Source organism: Pinus tabuliformis, chromosome 5_2, assembly GCF_031772625.1.
Source record: "Pinus tabuliformis cultivar Carrire ecotype Pingquan chromosome 5_2, CPIR1, whole genome shotgun sequence".
Taxonomy (NCBI): Eukaryota; Viridiplantae; Streptophyta; class Pinopsida; order Pinales; family Pinaceae; genus Pinus; species Pinus tabuliformis.
Window position 1 is genome coordinate 343,409,343 of NC_142306.1, and position 23,240 is coordinate 343,432,582.

The 23,240-nt window shown below is 37.7% G+C and overlaps 1 protein-coding gene across 3 annotated transcripts; it reads left to right on the plus strand.

Moving 5' to 3' along the window:
• The first annotated feature begins 956 nt into the window (after nt 1-956).
• Nucleotides 957-22,491, plus strand: LOC149158902 (uncharacterized). 3 transcript variants are annotated; one of them, XR_016261728.1, is made up of 5 exons: nt 958-1,768; nt 2,023-2,126; nt 6,966-7,057; nt 14,959-15,130; nt 15,293-15,721. XR_016261728.1 is itself a non-coding variant. In XM_089436349.1 (4 exons), exons 1-3 carry the CDS (start codon nt 1,606-1,608, stop codon nt 7,011-7,013), a joined length of 315 nt encoding a protein of 104 aa, XP_089292475.1. In that variant the 5' UTR covers nt 957-1,605; the 3' UTR covers nt 7,014-7,057; nt 19,191-19,262. The 3 variants fall into 3 exon arrangements, 2 of the variants coding, with proteins under 2 accessions (XP_089292475.1, XP_089292474.1); XM_089436349.1 differs by lacking the exons at nt 14,959-15,130; nt 15,293-15,721 and adding an exon at nt 19,191-19,262 and having other exon boundaries at nt 957-1,768; XM_089436348.1 differs by lacking the exons at nt 6,966-7,057; nt 14,959-15,130; nt 15,293-15,721 and adding an exon at nt 22,261-22,491 and having other exon boundaries at nt 961-1,768.
• The last annotated feature ends 749 nt before the right edge of the window (nt 22,492-23,240 follow it).

Genomic DNA, 23,240 nt, shown 5'->3' on the forward strand with positions numbered 1-23,240 from the left:
TGTCCTTATGGAATGTAGCCCTTCGAGTGAGGCATTCTATTATGCGTGCTGGCCGGTCATCCTTAAAGGTCGGGTTGAGAGCGAAGACTTAGAGCGGACGGATAGAAGGCCTTTCCTCAACATCTGTTGGGCCATCAGCTAGCCTGATTTGACGGGGGTTGCTGATTTGATGGGGGTTGAGGTGATTCAGGCGATATCCTCAACATCTGTTGCGCCCTCAGCTAAGCTGATTTGATGGGGGTTCATTCCAGGTGACATTATGCATATAGCGTCCGCTACGTGTAACGTAATTTTCTTGTTATATAATAAGCTTATAGATGACTTCGTTGTTACTTCGCGTCGGTTTGTTATTTCGCTCCGGGTGTACTACACTGGTTTATTTGAGGCAATGTTTATGTTTTCATTCCTGAGCTTCTACAGTGCCTCTCTTGTACAAGAGTTTGAATTCTTTGGTATTCTTTTTTCGTTGGGTCAGGGAGGGTTCTTCATAAGTTACATAAGAATTTTGCTTAAGTTTGCATGTATCTGGTTATGTAACTGCATGCATTTCTTTTTTAATGTAGATTCTGGTTCTTAATTGTTGGATTTCTTTGCTGATTAGACAACATGTATCTCTCGGCCTACAGTGTAGATTCACATCCCTAATCTATGCATCTCTGCATCCGTCTAGCCTGCGTGTCTTAATAACTTCATAAGTCAGTTTTATTTACTCCTTCAGATTTAACTTGTGTATATGATGGTTTTGTTTGAGTGGCCAATAATTTTCACTGATTGTCTCCTTGTTTTTACTTCAACAGCAGACTATGCTTTATAGTCTGAATTCTTTTATATACTTATTTCTGGAGGCTATAATATTCTAAAATATCTGTAGTTCCCAAACTTGCTCTATCAAATAATCAGCATCATTGAATATAGGATACTTGGCAACTTGTAGTTCTAGAGGTATCTTGTTTAGCTAATTATATGCAGTGGAAGTCTTCTTTGGGCTCTGTTCTCAAGCTTCTTATTTGATGTGTTTAGAAAGGAAACTAGCTCTCTGTCCACTGCCATATAAGGATTTCTGTCTTCTCCTAGTAGTGAGCCTTCTCTTAGTTCGAACCTGCACACAACTAGCTAGAAACACAATGGCAATCCAGTCAATAACAAAATACTGTGTGATTCTCTCTTCTTCCCTTAGACTGTATACAAGAACAGAGCAGTCAAAAATCAACGGATGACCAGCAGCAATGGATCATTGCTTGAGAATTATTGTTTAGAATACCGGCTGTTGTGGTGAGATCTATGTTCCGTTTATCTATTTTTATTAAGCCGTGTTGTGATGCTCCATTTTGGTGTGTTTTCAGTTTTCAATTTGATGGAGGAAGGCTGTATTTGTTTCCTGTCCGTCTTAGCTGCCATTCTAGGATCAATGCCTTAGCTGAAGGCACAATTTTTTCTTAGTGAGCCAATGCTTATGGGTATCGTCTTTTTCCCGTTTGTTGAGGCCATACATAGTTGGACGGATAGGCCTTTACTGTTTACTCCTTACTTCTTATTGGATCCTGTTGAGGAGAGGTGAGTTGGAGTGTCCCGGGTCATGGTGGTTGCTATGAGTGAAATTATAAGATGGATCAATCCTCTCTAGCTACAGATTATGGATCTACAGTAACCACTGGCATGGCAGATGCAAACCAATTTGCTTCTGCTGAACATCATGCTGATGAGAATGGTAATATTGTGTCTGGAGAGAATAAGGAACATGAACAACAACAGTATGAGGAGACTCCTGGTATCATTTGTTTCTTTTGAACCCCTTGGGATGGATTTTGCCTTGTTGTATGATGTTGCTTTTGTCTTGTAGATAATAGATGTCAAATTAGAGAGGACATAGAGTTTTAGGTAGGCTGATGTTAGCTTACATAGGAAGGATATGCGTAATATTGTCTTCAAACATAGAACAAGAGCATGCATAATTTTCTTATTAGGTGACGTTCTTGAATCTCTATATATTATAGCTGATATATTTTTACTTTCTTTTGGCAGCCATCTCTACTGAAGAAGAAAGGTTATGGAGCATAGTAAGGGCAAACTCAGCAGATTTTAATGCATGGACTTCTCTTATTCAAGAGACTGAAAAGACAGCAGAGGTATACTCCCTTCCTGTCAGTTTTATTTACTCCTTCAGATTTAACTTGTGTATATGATGGTTTTGTTTGAGTGGCCAATAATTTTCACTGATTGTCTCCTTGTTTTTACTCCAACAGCAGACTATGCTTTATAGTCTGAATTCTTTTATATACTTATTTCTGGAGGCTATAATATTCTAAAATATGTGTAGTAGTTCATTACAGTTTACTTTTACCAAGGCAGATATTTATGAATTTACTAATGGGAAAAGGGATTAAAGAAGTTGTTAACTGGTAAGGCAGTGTGGTTTGGAGGTTACACCTTGTTGGATCTGTTCTTCATTATCTTTTGCATTTTGCTTTTTTTGATACCATTGTAAGGTGATGACCTAACGATTGTAGAATAGTTTGTATCCTGGGTTACTAGGGGGATAGTCAGTCCTGTGTATGACTAAACAAGTCTTGAAATTGCTATCATTGCAAGTGTCTCTGTAGTTCCCAAACTTGCTCTATCAAATAATCAGCATCATTGAATATAGGATACTTGGCAACTTGTAGTTCTAGAGGTATCTTGTTTAGCTAATTATATGCAGTCGGATTTTATGACACCATTGTGGCTTTGTGCTCCACCAGTGATCTGTAAATGAGTGAGTTATAGCCCACTCGCTTCACCAACATAAGTCCTTGTGGAAGTCTTCTTTGGGCTCTGTTCTCAAGCTTCTTATTTGATGTGTTTAGAAAGGAAACTAGCTCTCTGTCCACTGCCATATAAGGATTTCTGTCTTCTCCTAGTAGTGAGCCTTCTCTTAGTTCGAACCTGCACACAACTAGCTAGAAACACAATGGCAATCCAGTCAATAACAAAATACTCTGTGATTCTCTCTTCTTCCCTTAGACTGTATACAAGAACCAACGGACAATGTGATCACAAAATGTACACTATCTGTCCATAATGTCAATCAGGTTTTTGAGTTATAGTGTCTGTGTTCAATCCAATCTTGAGGACAACTAAGTTCTGTCTTTTTAATTGATCGGTTTGCTCCAAGGCCTGTCTTCAACTGTCCTTGTAGAGCTCAATTTTTTTCTCTTGCTTGCCTACATCTGCCCCTGTAGAACATTTTTTCTTTTTCTTTTTAATCTCTCTCTTGGCTCTAAGGTCTATACATTGTGCAACCTGCGGTCCAATATGGCAATTAGCACTCTGTTTTTTCTGGTGAAACACCTTTGCATGTGACTATCCAATTGTACTTAGCTCTCTTAAACACTCAAGACTAGGATCTCTGCTCTTGGGCGTTCGGCCTAACAAGCTATCTCGTGCTGGTGAGTCAGCATTGTATTATTTTTCCTTTGTGGGTGCAATTTTTATGGCAAAAATCGAAAAAATCTGTGTCCTGGGTATAGCTTATTCCCAGATTTACTACGTGGGTATTGTATTTTTTTCAAATTTGCTTTGTGGATGTTAGATTTTCCAAATCAAATTCCTTTTTTGTAGTTATCGCTCTTTTCTTTGGCTATTACATCAGTATCCAGTAGTTAATAGGAGTTTCCCGCCCGAAACGAGCGAGGAATAGGTGGGACCTAATCAGTCTCATGCGTCCGAGAAACTTGAACTGATCCAGGTACAAGAATCTAAGGGTAGTCTAGCATCATTGAATATGGGATACTTGGCAACTTGTAGTTCTAGAGGTATCTTGTTTAGCTAATTATATGCAGTCGGATTTTATGACACCATTGTGGCTTTGTGCTCCACCAGTGATCTGTAAATGAGTGAGTTATAGCCCACTCGCTTCACCAACATAAGTCCTTGTGGAAGTCTTTTTTGGGCTCTGTTCTCAAGCTTCTTATTTGATGTGTTTAGAAAGGAAACTAGCTCTCTGTCCAGTGCCATATAAGGATTTATGTCTTCTCCTAGTAGTGAGCCTTCTCTTAGTTCGAACCTGCATACAACTAGCTAGAAACACAATGGCAATCCAGTCAATAACAAAATACTGTGTGATTCTCTCTTCTTCCCTTAGACTGTATACAAGAACCAACGGACAATGTGATCACAAAATGTACACTATCTGTCCATAATGTCAATCAGGTTTTTGAGTTATAGTGTCTCTTCAACTGTCCTTGTAGAGCTCAATTTTTTTCTCTTGCTTGCCTACATCTGCCCCTGTAGAACATTTTTTCTTTTTCTTTTTAATCTCTCTCTTGGCTCCAAGGTCTATACATTGTGCAACCTGCGGTCCAATATGGCAATTAGCACTCTGTTTTTTCTGGTGAAACACCTTTGCATGTGACTATCCAATTGTACTTAGCTCTCTTAAACACTCAAGACTAGGATCTCTGCTCTTGGGCGTTCGGCCTAACAGGCTATCTCGTGCTGGTGAGTCGGCATTGTATTATTTTTCCTTTGTGGGTGCAATTTTTATGGCAAAAATCGAAAAAATCTGTGTCCTGGGTATAGCTTATTCCCAGATTTACTACGTGGTTATTGTATTTTTTTCAAATTTGCTTTGTGGATGTTAGATTTTCCAAATCAAATTCCTTTTTTGTAGTTATCGCTCTTTTCTTTGGCTATTACATCAGTATCCAGTAGTTAATAGGAGTTTCCCGCCCGAAACGAGCGAGGAATAGGTGGGACCTAATCAGTCTCATGCGTCCGAGAAACTTGAACTGATCCAGGTACAAGAATCTAAGGGTAGTCTATCCCGGGTAATCCAAGGTAGCTGATAGTGATTTCATTTTTCCTACTAAATTTGGCTTCGTATGTAATTTTTAAAAATTTCCAAAAGTTTAATGCAGAGCTGCTGCGATCCCTCTGCATGAGTCCTGAATACTGGTTCGTAGATATGTGATCAGTGCAACTGGCTGTTACTGGTTATGGCCTGTTGACTTATATGATAGATTCGACCGGAAAGTTTGAGGTTGGGATTCCCATTTTGCCTCAAGGGTTTGATAGAGGTGTGCACATTCAATAGCCTGATGGGGGTCATGTCAATCTAAAATCCCTGAATGTACAGTAAGTGGATGCTCTAATCTCAACTTTTTTGGAGGAAGTGGTTGCATGTTGTACACCTATGGGGACAGGATAGACCTTTTAAGTGAAACCACCATCTCGGTTTTTGCAATCAGGTTGTTATTTGTTGATAAACATTGCTTTCGTTCTGCATTATAGGCATATGAACTCAGTTCCCTGAAACGAGTTCTCAATTTCATAGTGAGGTAGATTTACTATGTTAATTTGAGCCTGGAATTTGATGTTCCGATTGCCTGCCTGCAAATCAAGTCATAAATTGTGGGCATATGGCTACAGATCTCTATATTAGAGGTTAAGGTGGATGTCAAAATCAATCAGTTTGGCAAATGTCTTCTAATGACATCAATCTCCATATATTGTTATCCTCTAAATCCATGGGTAGTTTGTAATAAGAGTTCAGAATATATCTTCGAATCGAAAGAGCTCCCTTGTTTTCTTCATTGCCCAAAGCCCTTGGTTGAGTGGTTATGAGCAGCTTTATTGTTATCCATAGCTTCAATAAACATAGTCACATTCCTTGCACATGCGAGTTCATAAGGCCCACTGCCATGCAGGATGTACCTTAGTGTGTGAACCTGTGGTTTTAATTTCTAAGTGATTTCTGATGATATGGTTTCTCTCTTTGGCGGAGTCTTAAGAAGTGTCAATGCAAGCGTAGGCTGGGAAATGTCCTTCAAACTTCCAAAATATCTTATATTCTGAGTTCATTATCCATAGATGAGATCTGTAGCTAGGGACAAAATAGTGTTTGTTGTGTTTGTGTGTATCTTTGTATGCTGATTGGTATTCATATCTTATGCATTATTTAGCTCATATACGCAAATGGATATATGTATTCTTCTTTGTGCATAAGCATATGCCTATTCGTTGCGTTCTTTATTTCTTCTATATATGTCGTATACCCCCTCACAAGTGATTTGTTTGCGGCAGCGACAGTTTGTCCTCAAGTAGTTGCATCATATAATGATCGAAATAATACAACTGTGTCCTTCTGTTTTTGTTTTTCTTTATATGCTTTCATTTTTTTAAAGGAATTTATCACTTGATATTCTTATTCTACATGTCTTTCGGACGTCTTAAGCCCACTGTGACAGATGAAATGCTGAGATAATTATTTGGCCAGCTTGGAGAACTTGTGCATGTCAAAATACCAGGGGCAAACACTGGGGACTTGCAGAGGGATTACTTTGCTGATGCAGTAGCTTAGCGAAATAAGTCATTTTCTTTTGTCTTAAATGCCAGCATAAGAAAGAGAAACAACTTTGCTGATGCAGTAGCTTAGCGGAATAAGTCATTTTCTTTTGTCTTAAATGCCAGCATAAGAAAGAGAAACAATATACCTGTAACAATTTGGTGTGGCTTGCTCCATTGCATCAAAAGCTTCCAACCAGTGTCAAATTTGATGGTGCTACTGACATTACATTGCTTTTAGTTTGTTTGATTTGCCTTTCCAAGTTATGTGACATTGCATTTACTTGCATAATTAGCAAAAACAAGGGCATTGGGTTGATATAGATTGATCAATGGATTTACACTGACTGATCCTAACATACAGCAGGGACTGGTACTACTGACATTACATTGCTTTTAGTTTGTTTGATTTGCCTTTCCAAGTTATGTGACATTGCATGTACTTGCATAATTAGCAAAAACAAGGGCATTGGGTTGATATAGATTGATCAATGGATTTACACTGACTGATCCTACTTGGCAGTCATATTTTGAACTTCGTCGCAAAGGTGCACACAATCACTTCATTGTTCAACTTGCTATTATGATTCTGCGGTTGTAATTGCATTACATCAATGGGTTTACGTTCTTCTTTATCTTGGCAGTCATATTTCGAACTTCAGTATCAGACCTGCGCAGTGGATGCTACCTGACATAAGGAGTCTCCGCAGCTTAGCAGACATTTGCGGTCCCAAAGGTGCACACAATCACTTCGTGTTCTATAATCATTTTCATTGTTCAACTTGTTATTATGATTCTCTGGTTGTAACTGCATTGCATCAGTAAACATAATATTGCATCAAACACTTAGTCGTCATCATGTCTTCTATGTCTGATAAACACAAGTTGCAATTAGTATTGCAAAAGCATCACTTATTTCGTGTGGACAATTTCTCATATCTAATTGGAGACTGCCTATTCGATAGTTTAGAACTTTTGCTAGATTTCCGATACACATCAGTGGAGCTAAGGAAAGGAACAATAGAATATTTTAGAGCCTGTCTCAAAAAACAAGATAGTGAGGCAATTTTGTCTTATGAACATGAACTGCATGAAGCCTCACTTAAAGAAATGCATAACATTAGCAACCGTGAAGTCTATTTAGACAAAATGGCTAGATCTGCCTCAAACAATATACCCCTAGCATCTAGAGGTCTGTGGGGAGATATTTTCTGCGTCCATTGGCTGTCAAACTGGTTGAAAGTTCCAATTAGGCTTTGGTCCAAAACAAAGATGCCAGTGTATTTGCACTTCAATTCAAGTATTACAACAAATACTTGTGACATACTGTTCCATGACGAGGACCCTTTGAATGGGCACTCCGAGCCTTTGGTTCATAGGCAGCCTACAATTGGTTGTACCTTCCAACAACAAGCCGATACCTCAAAGAACAATATCGAACCACAGCCTGAGACAAAATGTCAATCAATCAAAGCTAAATTACACGCACCTTGTCACTTAAACAAGCATGTGCTTAAGGACATTGCTCAGAAGAATCAGAAAAGGCAAAACATAGGCATTCAATACAACAGAAGTACAATGGAACAACAAGTAGTTCTAGACAACACAGAAGATGTTTGTGACACACCTATGTCTGATAAACACAAGTTGCAATTGGTATTGCAAAGACATGACTTATTTCGTGTCGACAATTTCTCATATCAAATTGGAGACTGTTTATTCGATAGTTTAGAACTTTTGCTAGATTTCCGATACACATCAGTGGAGCTAAGGAAAGGAACAATAGAATATTTTAGAAACTGTCTCAAAAAACAAGATAGTGAGGCAATTTGGTCTTATGAACATGAACTGCATGAAGCCTCACTGAAAGAAATGCATAACATTAGAAACCGTGAAATCTATTTCGACAAAATGGCTAAATCTGCCTCAAACAATATACCCCCAGCATTTAGAGGTCTATGGGGAGATATTTTCTGCATCCATTGGCTGTCAAACTGGTTGAAAATTCCAATTAGGGTTTGGTCCAAAACAAAGATGAGACTGTATTTGCACTTCAATTCAGGTATTACAACAAATACTCGTGACATACTGTTCCATGACGATGATCCTTTGAATGGGCACTTCGAGCCTTTGGTTCATAGGCAGCCTACAATTGGTTGTACCTTCCAACAACAAGCCGATACCTCAAAGAACAATATTGAACCACAACCTGAGACAAAATGTCAACCAATTGAAGCTAAATTCAAACCACCTTGTCACTTAAACAAGCATGTGCTTAAGGACATTGCTCAGGAAAATCCGAAAAGGCAAAACATAGGCATTCAATATAACAGAAGTACAATGGAACAACAAGTAATTCTAAACAACACAGAAGATATTTGTGACACACCGCACACAAAAGATGTTAGTGACACACGGAGGTTCCGATCACTTAGAAACTTGAAAGAACATATTAGAACCAACAGACAAACAGAAATTGTAACTTGTTGTCGATCAGACAAACAATCAAAAAGTCTATCTTTGCGTTTGCTTAAAGGCATCATTCGGGAAAAATTGAAAACACAAAAAATAAGACTTGTCTTCAACACAACAATAATGAAACAAGAAATAGTCATAGAAAACATGGACTACAGCCCATCTGCAGGAAGATCAACGGATCTATCAGCGCGATCAACGAACCAAGTAAAATTCGAGACACTGAGATTTCGATCACTTAGAAACTTGAAAAAACAAATTAGAAACAACGCACAAACGGGAATTGTAATCCCTTGCTCATTAGGCAAAGAGACAAAAAGCTTATCTTTGCATTTGCTTAAAGGCATTATCCGGACAAAATCGAAAACGGAGAAAATAAGACTTGCATTCAACACAGCAACAATGAAACAAGAAATAGTCATAGAAAACATGGACTACAATCGATTTGCAACAACATCAAAGGATCGTTCAGCACAATCAAAGAAATCAGGAGAATCCGACCTCTCGATTCAATCAAGATCAATGAACAAATTACCAGAATTATCAGAGTTTGATCAAATATATCAAAGACAAGTAAGTGACACACCTATTTTCAATTGTTCATCATGTGAAACAACTTTTTTCAAAAGAGACATCTGCTTTGTGAAACAAGAATGTCAAGCAAAACAAAATAAGATTAGGAAACTATCAACTAGTTTCGAGAATGTTAAATCTCGTGTTGAAAATTGCTACATTTGTAAACATTGCAAAAAAGCAATTGAACATGAAACAATTGCTAAATATGCAGTCCCTGAACACATAAGAAGAAACAATGGCACTAGAACACTGAGAGACCTCACTGAACTAGAGGAAAGACTAGTCGCATTAAGATTGCCCTTCTTGCAAATAAAAGAAATGGGCCATCGACATAAGAAGTCGCAACTGGGCTTAACTGGAGGAGTCATCAATGTCCCCACTAACATTTCCAGAATCCAATCTGCATTGCCTCGAACTATAAAAGACACTGACACGGTTGCCGTTGTTCTCAAAAAGAGTTTAAGATTCAAAAGTGCTTATGCATTTGGTCGAGTTCGAGTTCACAAAGTGATGAAAGCATTAAAACAATTATGCAAAAGGATGCTTTACAAGCTCGAGAACGCTACCATAAATGACAATTGGAAAGAGGCATTCCTACAAAACCAAGAAGCTTATGAAAGTTCAAGTGACGCTGAAGATAGCGAAGACGATAACCAAGACAACAATGAACCAACGACAAAAACATTGGTCCATGGATTCATTGATGCACACACCGTCCATGACCTTGTAAATAAACAAATTAACATTGCACCTACTGCTGGATACATGCCATTAGGAATCTTCAAAGATAAGTACTCAGAAGAAATGAGTTTCCCATCGCTTTTCTATGGCAACAAACGCCCAGCTGACATCTCCAAAAACTTTACATATCAAAAGATTTGCCACTGGGAAGTGCTGCATAAAAGCCACGATTTTGCTTATCATACTACAAACCTGTTCTATAAAGCAATTCGCATTATCATAAATCAGGTGTTGAATACAATGTGGATTAGAATTAGAAAAGGGCAGTTGAAAGGTAGAAAACTAGTTGCAAAAGACGTTAAGTCAAAACCAAACCTAGATCGTATTTTAAATTCTGACATTGGGTACATGGACCTAAAAACAATTCGTACCTCACCTGACTACCACCAGCAAATATGGAACAAACTCTATGCAATGATACGACAACTAGGGCCGCCCACTTTCTTTGTTTCGTTTAGCAGTGCGGAGCATCTTTGGGATCCTTTAATGCATGCATTGAGACACATAAAACAAAACACTAGAAGACCAAACACAGGTGAACTTGATGAAAATGAACCTAGCTCATTAATAAGAAACGACCCTGTTACTTGTGTACGTTACTATAGATCTAGGAGGGATGCATTACATCAATTGATATCTCATGATCACAAGTATTATGGAGAGCTCACTGACCACTTCTATGTAACTGAATTCCAAAACCGGGGCAGTGAACATGAACATGGCTTACTATGGATAAAATCTGCACCAATCTATGGTCAAAATACAAATATTGAAGTCGAAGAATTCGTTGACAATTACTTGTCAACTAATTCACTATTACTTGCAAGTGAACTTAGAGTTCTACAACACCATTGTCACACAAAAAGTTGTAGGAAGCGTGCAAATTCTAATTGCAGATTTAATTTCCCAGTACCGCCAATGAAAGTAACAAAAATACTTGAGCCTCTTGAATTCGATAGTGATAAAACAAAAGCACATGCAAAGCTAATCTTCGAAGCAATAAACAATACAAGATACAGTGAGAATGATACATTTGATAGCTTTTTAGCCAACCTTGGACTAGCACACAATGAATACATACATGCTATCCAATGTACACTAAATCGAACAACACTCTTATTGCAAAGGAACCCAGTTGACACCTGGACAAACAACTTCGCTAAACATATTCCAGGAATTTGGATTGCAAACACTGATTCCCAATCTGTACTTGATTCATATGCAGTTGCAATGTATTGCAGTTCTTATATGACAAAAGAAGATAAAACACTCACAAGAACATTTAAAAACATACGCGACAATCATGTGAAAACAAAATCTGATATCCTAGATACCATTAGTTCTTTAGGGAAAGCTTTGGTCAACTTGCAACAAATGTCTGCACAACAAGCAGTGCATATTGTGTTATCGCTCCCACTAAACTCCAGTTCACGGAAATGTGTATTTATTAACACATCTCCTGTCGATGATCGTGCATTTGTTCTTAAAAGACAAAAAGATCTGCAGAAGGAAGCAGATGACTCAGAAGACATAATGTGCCCATCAATTACTGACTACTATGCTCTCCGACCTACTGCTATTGAACATGTCTGCTTAGCAGAATTTGCATCTAGCTATACAAAGAAAGGACAAGAACGCAGAAAATCAAGTAGACCATGTGTCATTCGATCTGTTAGATATAACAAATACAAGGACATTGAAAATCACTGTAGAGAGCAATTGATGTTATACTATCCTTATCTAGGAAGTGAAACTGCAATTAAGCAACATCACACAAGTTGGCAAGCTACATATGTTGCGGTCGAAGAAATAGTCAAGCAAAATGAACAAAAGTTCAAATTTGCTACAACAACTACATGGGGTGACATAGATGACGCAGTGCACACAGTAGAAACAGAAACTGGAGAAATATTTGACATAGATAGTTTGAAATCAAATGAAACAGAAACTATAACATTTAACAAATCGATAGATGACAAATATGAAAACTACGACTTCCAAAATGACTTGGGGCATTTGCAAGATAGCAAAAAGTTTGCTTTACCATCTACAAGGCCATATGAAATCGTGAAACAACCACGTATACTTGAAGACGTAGAGTACTATGAATTAATGCGGCAATTAAACACCGAACAAGCAAGCATAGTTACTGATGTTATAACAAGGAAATTGTACAGACCAGACGAGCTAATCTACCTGTTATTAACAGGAGGTGCAGGAACAGGCAAGACACACACAGCCAAGGCAATCTTCCAATCCTTAGTACGCATACACAATGTGGCATTGCCTTATAACCCATCACAACTAATAGGAATAATCGCTGCATACACGGGCAAAGCTGCCTTCAATGCTGGTGGTGTCACATTGCATTCTGCATTCTATTTGCCCTTTAACAAAGCAGATTTCCCCTCACTAAACAATGAAAAATTGGACACATTATCAAAGCATTTCCAACAATTGTGTGTCCTCCTCATAGATGAGGCATCGCTCGTTGGTGCAACAACACTATATCAAATTGATAAGCGCCTGCGACAAATCTTACACACACCAACTTCATACTTTGGCAATGTTGACACGATATTCTCCGGCGATCTTTACCAGGCAAACCCAGTCAGAGACTCCCTGATCTTTGAAAACCCAAAAATCAACAAAAACACAATTCCATATGACTTCTGGCCAGAGAAAATAAAATGTTATCAACTGCACACAGCCATGCGCCAAAAAGACCCATTGTTCATTGATGTACTAAATAGGATGAGATTAAACATGCAAACAGATGAAGATATTGCTTATGTAAACAACAACTGCTATAGGGTCCCACCTTCAAGCCCAGTTTTCCCACACATTTTCTATCGCAACAAAGATGTCCATATTCACTATGTGAAAATGCTTTCCCTAACAAAGGGGGAACAAATAATGCTCGTTGCAATTGACAACTACGAGCTTCCTGGGTCGAGTTATTTTGCTTTTGATAAAACAATCTCACTGCCATCAACAATTACAGTTAAACAGAACATGTTAGTTGAACTATATGCAGGAAATTACAATACAAACGATGGATTAGTAAATGGTGCTGAAGGGATTTTCAAATCCTATTCATCTAATAACAACAGGCCTGACATTGTCTGGATAGATTTTTCAGACCCAGAAATTGGGAAACAACAAAGAAGCAACTTCAAACAACTATACGACATAAACATAATGCCAAATTGGACACCAATCTTTCGAATAGCAAAATCGCTAGCAATGTCTCAGAACAAATTACAAATTACAATTCGAAAACAATTTCCAATCCAATTAGCCTGTGCCTGGACAATACACCGGACACAAGGGTTGACATTGGATCAACTTGCATTTGACCCAACTGGTGTCACAAAACATGGTCTAGTCTACACTGCATTATCACGTGTTCGAACTATTGACTCACTATACTTGATTAACAAATTGACACAACAAAACTTCCATGTCAAAAACAAAATAATCAATGAGATGGCACGGCTAGAAACAACTGGTGCATGGAAACTAGAATTCGCAAAGAAGAAATCTGTTAACAAGGATGTTTTATCGATTGCAAGCCTGAACACACGTAGTCTACGTGCACATCTTAGTGATGTGATTCATCACAATGACTTAATGGATAACATGATTCTATGTTTTCAAGAAACTCATTTGTACACTCCACCAGTAGTCAAAGAATTCTTATCATTCAATTTTGCGGCTGCACATTCTACACATGGAGTTCTTACTTGCATAAACAAAAAAATACCTATTAGAGCAAGAAAGACATTTTTCAAGAACAAAACAGAGCTTAGCCTAATTGACATGTACTTCCGACGACCAATTTGTTTAATGAACATTTATGCAGCACCATTTGAACAAGTATCCACAATAATGCAAATAATTCAGGAAGCAAAGTCGCAAACTACATATACTGACTGTGTTTTTTTAGTTGTTGGTGATTTGAACATTGACATACAACAAGAAACAGCTCGTAGCAAACTCTTTGTACAATTTATGGAAATGGAAAACTTACATGAAATAACAAGCAAACTATCTCCGCGCCGAAACACAGTAATAGACCATATCTGAACAACTTCGCCTATGAAACAGTGTGAGATAAATGTAACATGGGCTTATTGGTCTGATCACAGCATATTCTATGCGCTATTACAGCTCTAATGACCCTTGGAACAAATCAATTTTAGCCTATAGCAAAATCAAAGTAGCATTGATACACAAGTTTCTCTACAATTTGCTAAACTTCATATTCAAGGAAACTTCATATTTCCCTGTTCAAACAAATGTTGTGTTATCCGAGCAATATCAATCTCCAATGGCCATACTGAAAGTCTATTTCTTGTAGCTCCCTTGCAACACTCTGCGTTAACTGATCTAGGTATGTAACGACACATAGAATAACGTTATGCACAGATTTGTTATTACATGGAACACATTTTGCTTGTAGACCTAATAGAATACATATTTATTATTACATGGAACAAGTTTTGCTTGTAGACCTAATAGCTTGTACTCATGTTGTACAGATAAACAATTTGCTAAACTTCATATTCAAGGAAACTTCATATTTCCCTGTTCAAACAAATGCAGTGTTATCCGAGCAATATCAATCTCCAATGGCCATACTGAAAGTCTATTTCTTGTAGCTCCCTTGCAACACTCTGCGTTAACTGATCTAGGTATGTAACGACACATAGAATAACGTTATGCACAGATTTATTATTACATGGAACACATTTTGCTTGTAGACCTAATAGAATACATATTTATTATTACATGGAACAAGTTTTGCTTGTAGACCTAATAGCTTGTACTCGTGTTGTACAGATAACTAATAAGAAAACACAGCACGAAGAAGTAACTCCTCCAGAGCCTTGCTGCCTTTCAGATCAGAGACTGGTAAACAGATAATTAATATGAAAAGACAGCACGAAGAAGTACCTGCTCCAGAGACATGCTCCCTCTCAGAGACTTGTGACGTCTCAGAAACTGCTAAAAAGTAACTAAAAAACCTTCAAATCTATTCTTACAAGTTTTGTAGTACAAACACAATGTTAATTCAGATTCTTCAATATTGTTCTACAGGCAGAAACAGGAAAGTACATCAAGTTTTGTAGTACAAACATAATGTTAATTCAGATTCTTTAATATTGTTCTACAGGCAGAAACAGGAAAGTACATCTGAGATAGCAGCCAAGCATCAATTATGCAGAACAATCACAATACAGGAGTTAAAAGGGCTGAAAATGGGAACAACTTTTCACGGCCAGGTTCTAGTAATATACAAAACACTGGTCGACGAAGCCCACGGAATTGAATTGTTACGTGCTGACCTAGTGGACAGCAGAGGGCATATGACAATTACGCTAAATGTGCCACACAGCCTGATTCCTGCTACTGAAGCGAAACTTGTAGTGGGCCAGGGAATCTGTATTACAGATTTCAAGGTCTCTGCCAAGACAGTTTACGACCATGGAGACTGTCCCTGTATACTTGTTTTGCATGGGAAGACCATCTTGGAACCAATTCCACCTATCTGTACGGAATACAGATTTGTTCCCACGACGACTATTAACCAGCTCACCAGCACAACAGCTGCGTTTGCAATCGGCATAGTTGCCGGCCTTGTAACAACAGCGAAAGAAATAGTTGGTCAATATGTCCTAACTATCAAGGACGACCCAGTTCAAAAAGACAAAGCCACGGTATATACAAATTCAACCATTTATTCTTTTTAACATTTAAATCATCTATACATTTTAAGTAACCATTTACTTAAAAGCAATTACATTTAACACTAGTACATTTTGCAACGCAGGTGCATCTTTTTAGTACATTTAAGCCAATTTTCAAATCAATCCAACAACAAATTTTGAAACAAGAAGCACCAATGGTGCTGTTTCGAAATCTTGCCCGAGGCAAAGAACGTGCGTCGTTACGCACTTGCAAATCTACATTCATTACAGCCGTTACTTCAGACAGGGTACTTGCAGACCTGAGAAAACTACCTGCCTCAACAACAAAGGTCCTCTCATACTCCACAGAATATATATTATAAATCTTTATTTCCTGTTCTCCTAAATTACGCACGTTCATTTAACATCCTCTTAGTATTTTTATTACAATATCTAACGCTAGGCTTGTACTGAAACATGGACCAGGTTAAAGGAATGCTGACTATAGCAAACATACATACAGAACCCTTTGTTATAATCTGTAACAATTGCTCTCTGCCCGCCGATACGTTTGGAACAGTTATCATGGACCAACTTAACTGTTCCACATGCAAACAGCTAACTACATATCGACGCAGTTTGCAATTAAATTGCACAATCCAAACCGACGCAAATGTTCAATACAAATGCATCCTAAAGGACAGTTTACTGCTCGAACTGTGTCCATCCTTAACAGGACTCACGTATGAAAAGTATCTCGAAGACGTTGCCGACATTACATACAGTTTGCGAGATTTCCATGTACACAGCAGCTTCCTGTTGGATAGTTCGGATGTCATTGTCCGTACAGATTGACACATTTTATCCTCTGTAGGATGTGACTTTCTCTGGTCTACGAGTTCATATCTGCTGGAAGCTTGGAATACCATCTTCATGGTATTGTTATATCTGTCTTTATTATTATTTGAACATAAGAACTCTTCTTCTGGGCATTTTAGGATGTGACTTTCTCTGGTCTACGAGTTCATATCTGCTGGAAGCTTGGAATACCATCTTCATGGTATTGTTATATCTGTCTTTATTATTATTTGAACATAAGAACTCTTCTTCTGGGCATTTTAGTTTCTGTTGGGCTGAAAATAAACAACTCTGATGAATGTTTTGATGGTTCGGATTACCATCTTCATGCTACTGTTATACCTGTAGTTACTCTTCCTTTGGGCATTTATTTTCTACTAGAATGAAAAGAAAGAAAGCTCCTTATTGTTTAACGGCAGGAGTATATCCTCTTTTTGTTGAGGAAGACAAGGCTTTTTTGGAAAAGGAGAAAAAAATTACAGGTGATGTTCTAATTTATATCTGCATGCCTGAAAAGCACAAAAGGTCATTCCGCCCTTGAGAAGTAGCATGTAAAGCTAGGTAAAAATAGAGATTGATCTGATCCTGCAACTGGAAAATGTTGTTGTAACTATTGGCAACTCAATGAAAATGAAGCGGGCTACTAATATTTTGAACTCTTGTATCAGTTGAATTGACTTAATATCCACTTGAAACATTTTTTTTACTACTGTTTGATCTGAATGACTATGCTGACTGCTTTCTATCAAATACTTTGGAGAGGGCTGAATGAAGGCTATGAATTTCAATTAGATTAGCAAAGAGTTCTGACCTTAAGGGTCAAGGTTGGGTACTTAATACCAGCTGCATTTTCTGTCATATACCTCTTATGTATCCTTTAGTTCAATCATTGAAGTACAGTATCAAGTACTAATGGTAACACCCCTCTCTTATTCGTATTCAACGCCTATTTATTACATCTGCTCAACACACATGAGAGGGACTATGTTGGTCAAGCGGGTCTGTTGATCAACCCGCTCATTACACAGTTTTGACCCAATCCAAACACTGGTTAATGCCTATCATGGGCAGCAGTACTGAACATAAAGGTATGCCATGAAAGCATTGGCCAATTAATTCTTGTCTTCTTGATACAAACAGCTCACATATTGTTGTAGTTCCTTTGCTCTATGTATTTTCTGGTACACTGTGTCAATAATTGTAACACTGTAGTGAGCAGAATGAATAGTCCAATTCAATGTACAGCAATTCATACAATCCAATCTTCAAAACCTGAGCTTGACAGAACAATGTATGTATAGATTAACCAAAATTCAAGAGTGTAAGCTTGTTCAGAGTTAACTTCAGGGCAGATTTTAATCATATTCTGCCTCACGTCAGCTACAGAAGCCGGAACCTGTGAGGGCTTTTACAAAGTATCACCGGAGGGTTAACATGCTGATAACGCCTGCACTCTATGAAGCACATAATGTTTTTAAGGGATCAAAGATTTTCAGAAAGTTTTCGAAATTTCAAAAACTACTTACATCTATATTTCAAGGTGATAGTAATCCTCTTGAAGATTCCATATTTTGGATCGCTGTCTTTATACTTACTAATTTTGATATAAAGCAGATATCCTTCTCGTATGACTGAACCATTGCGTGAAGTGAAATCCCCTTTTTATGATTTAGTAAAAATATTATGTACCCCGAGGTTTAATCATAATTTTCCGCTCCCTCTATTTTCACAAAGGGCAGTGCATATTACACCATCCATGGCAAATGAACTGATTCGGGTAGTGCTTTTGATATTGCCAGAAAGGTTCACAGGTTTTTCTACCAGCTACGTTTAAGGTGGAATAGTAGCTGGTATGTCATGATATCATCTCTATATGGAGAATACGTGTTTTATATGAGCAATGAGTTTGGTTGAAACATACTAGTATCTTGAACCAGCCATAGCCCACGGAGGTGAGGTAAGCTAGAAAATCTCTTGTTATACCTCCCTGTTCATAGCTATATAGCTATGTGTCATTAAGGTATGTGCTGCTTGCTGCCTGTTTCTACCTATCACCTATAAGGAATCCATAATCATAATGCATCATAAGTAATGAATGTCCAATATGAGCTTATAACCAGTGCTATCCTATCTTGTCACGATTATTGTCTAATTAAATCAATGGATATAGCTCCTGTATCATCTCTTCTCATGTAACCATATCTAATTACGTGAATCAAGTCACTTGGTTAAGCTATCATATTCATTTACATTACTGTGACCTTATCCTGTATGTCGTATAAGTTAATCAATGGCATTCATAGTGACATGTAGCTAGTTGTAGTAGGGTTAAGCTTCTGTATCATGCTTATGTATCCGTATCAAGCTTACTGAATGCGAATAGAACTCATATCATGTATTTATTAGGAAGATACAGCTATAAACATAATTTGTGCTGTCCATATGAGAGTTTTAGTTTGGATTTTTTGTTCAACTTGCACTGTATGTATGATGCAATCAGTTTAATCTTTTGCACTGGGACTGCAGGCAGCACTTGTTAAGGAACCGGGTGTATCTGTCAACCGTGTTGTGTGGATTCCAGATGGCAATTTGTTTGGTAAGAAGTTACATGTTGAAAGTTGTTGCACAAGCATTGTGTCTTTTCCAGCTTTACATTGTTTTTGCACATGCAGTTAAATTGATTTGTGTTACTTTTATTATCCCTTGATGTCAATAGGGGTTGCCTATTCAAAGCACATAGTGCATACTTACACCTATAATGGTGGTGGAGATGTACGACAGCACTTGGAGGTATTTGATCAATAATTTTACTTTTCTTTCCCAGAGTAATAGCTTCCAGTATAGAGTAAGCAACAAGGACATGAAACCTGTTGCTTAATGAGTATACTAGGTATAAGCATATTGAACTAAACCCATTGAATACACCAATCTCTAGTCATAAGTTTCAACAAGGTTAAGCTTACTTGCCTAATTGATTCAACTTCATTATTCCAGCTAACCAATCTCTAGTCATAAGTTTCATTACATTATCTCTAATATGGAATGACTTACTTATGCTTACAGATCCTGCTTAATATAGGTAAATACGCATACTTAACATATGAGCTATACAGGTATGATAAAGACTAGGTTTCTGACAGTTTGTATCCCTAAGTTCAGTTTGTATCTATCGGTTCTTCCAAGCCATTGCACCACAATTTAGAAAAACCAAGACCCCTCGCAGCTCCCCTACTGTCTTCTATAACAGCAGCATACTGTGACCTTATCCTGTATGTCGTATAAGTTAATCAATGGCATTCATAGTGACATTAAATTGATTTGTGTTACTTTTATTATCCCTTGATGTCAACAGGGGTTGCCTATTCAAAGCACATAGTACATACTTACACCTATAATGGTGGTGGAGATGTACGACAGCACTTGGAGGTATTTGATCAATAATTTTACTTTTCTTTCCCAGAGTAATAGCTTCCAGTATAGAGTAAGCAACAAGGACATGAAACCTGTTGCTTAATGAGTATACTAGGTATAAGCATATTGAACTAAACCCATTGAATACACCAATCTCTAGTCATAAGTTTCAACAAGGTTAAGCTTACTTGCCTAATTGATTCAACTTCATTATTCCAGCTAACCAATCTCTAGTCATAAGTTTCATTACATTATCTCTAATATGGAATGAATTACTTATTCTTACAGATCCTGCTTAATATAGGTAAATACGCATACTTAACATATGAGCTATACAGGTATGATAAAGACTAGGTTTCTGACAGTTTGTATCCCTAAGTTCAGTTTGTATCTATCGGTTCTTCCAAGCCATTGCACCACAATTTAGAAAAACCAAGACCCCTCGCAGCTCCCCTACTGTCTTCTATAACAGCAGCATACTGTGACCTTATCCTGTATGTCGTATAAGTTAATCAATGGCATTCATAGTGACATGTAGCTAGCTGTAGTAGGGTTAAGCTTCTGTATCATGCTTATCTATCCGTATCAAGCTTACTGAATGCGAATAGAACTCATATCATGTATTTATTAGCAAAATACAGCTATAAACATAATTTGTGCTGTCCATCTGAGAGTTTTAGTTTGGATTTTTTGTTCAACTTGCACTGTATGTATGATGCAATCAGTTTAATCTTTTGCACTGGGACTGCAGGCAGCACTTTTTAAGGAACCGGGTGTATCTGTCAACCGTGTTGTGTGGAGTCCAGATGGCAATTTGTTTGGTAAGAAGTTACATGTTGAAAGCTGTTGCACAAGCATTGTGTCTTTTCCAGCTTTACATTGTTTTTGCACATGCAGTTAAATTGATTTGTGTTACTTTTATTATCCCTTGATGTCAACAGGGGTTGCCTATTCAAAGCACATAGTGCATACTTACACCTATAATGGTGGTGGAGATGTACGACAGCACTTGGAGGTATTTGATCAATAATTTTACTTTTCTTTCCCAGAGTAATAGCTTCCAGTATAGAGTAAGCAACAAGGACATGAAACCTGTTGCTTAATGAGTATACTAGGTATAAGCATATTGAACTAAACCCATTGAATACACCAATCTCTAGTCATAAGTTTCAACAAGGTTAAGCTTACTTGCCTAATTGATTCAACTTCATTATTCCAGCTAACCAATCTCTAGTCATAAGTTTCATTACATTATCTCTAATATGGAATGACTTACTTATGCTTACAGATCCTGCTTAATATAGGTAAATACGCATACTTAACATACGAGCTATACAGGTATGATAAAGACTAGGTTTCTGACAGTTTGTATCCCTAAGTTCAGCTGATGTGGGACAAAAGTATAACTCGTACTGTTTTGGCGGTTACTCTGCCTTCGTTTTGTAATCTTGGCTCTTGTCTTCACAGACTCAAAGGGGCACCTAATTTCGCATTTACTACTGCCGCCACATCCATCATTCCATATGCCATTTGCTCCCCATGTCAGATCGATCACCTAATTGCACCAATCGCTCACTTAACGTAAGGTCTTCGTTTTATGCCCATCATTAAATACTGGCCTGCTCCAATCTGATCTTCAAGATTTCTGCACCTAGATATTGACATAGATTTCCTGTCGGACCCAATCTACCACCAAGATTGCCCGACGTCAGATACATCACCTAATTTCGCATTTACTTCTGCCGCCACATACATCATTCCATATGCCATTTGCTCCCCATGTCATATCGACCACTTAATTGCACCGATTGCTCACTTAACGTAAGCTTTTCGTTTTATGCCGACCATTAAATTCTGCCCTGCTCCATCCGAGCCTCAAGTATTTTAGCTCCATTCACACTTAAAACCACCTTACAAACACGTTGAACTTTTGTATAAATTGGCCTCTTCTGCACCTGGATATTCACATACACCTCCCCGCTTCACATAACATGGAATCCATTAGCATAAGCCAACTTACTGAACTCACAACATTGTTTCTCTTAGCACTTATTCTCATGACTCTTCTGATTATTGACATCGTAAAAGTCGAAAGACAAAGAAAAAAGAAACCAAAAAAACAATAACATCTCTTTTGCATTATCTTACGCATTGTCTTATTTCCCCGCTTCCTTCTCTGTTACAGGTGTACGACGGATGCTTCAAATATGCATTTGGGTCCGCCATGGTGCTGCAACTCGCATTTTTTATGCTTCTATCGTCTCTGCTCGACTGCGGCACTAATGTCCTAATTGTTAGCATTCGTGCTTGTCTTGTATTCTTCACATGTTACAGTCTGTCATAAGAAATGCTTATTTTCAAGGTCAAATGTAAGCTTCACGGCGGTTTTCATGTTACTCGTGTCTTGAATTGATGATGATTCTCTGCAAGTTAGTTATTCAATAATATTCAGATCTTTGGTATATAGTGCTCATGTCACTATTTCTATTGCAGTTGTGTCATTTTGGGCTAGCAACATAAACTGGTGTATCTTGAATCGTGATTTATGTATTACTGAAACTTGTTCATGTGACTATTTCTATTGCAATTGTGTGATTTATGTATTACTGAAACTGGTGAACTCGTCTACTCTCTTTTTCTGAGAACTACTTCAAATCTGCGGGGAGTAACTTACTCCACTATATCTCCTGCTATAGCATGAACTAAGAGCTTGCCAAGATAGCTATGACACATCACGTATTATGCAGGCTGAACTTAGTGCAGGGACTCGCTGCTTCGCAGCCTCCCTTGTTTCAAAAATCTTTTGCGCAGAAATTTTAATAAACAGAAATCTTAAAAGGTGTTGAAAGTCGAAAATAGGGTAAGGAGAAGATCGTTTATAGTCTCTTAAAACCCCTAAATTATTGAATACACATCAGTTTTTTGGAACTTTATTTCTATTTTATTTTACTGTAATTTAAATGGATGCGGAAAAGATGTTATCACCCTCTGTTATTCATACCCCATTTTTTACCCGTGAAAATGCATCAACACGTGTTACCATGTTCTCCCAAAGAGTAATAATTTTTTTATAAGGCTGATACTATTAAAAGTTGGCGCGCAGGAATCAAAAAGCTATTAAGGCCATATGAGGTCCCCCGGCTTATAGAAAATGCAGATGCTTAG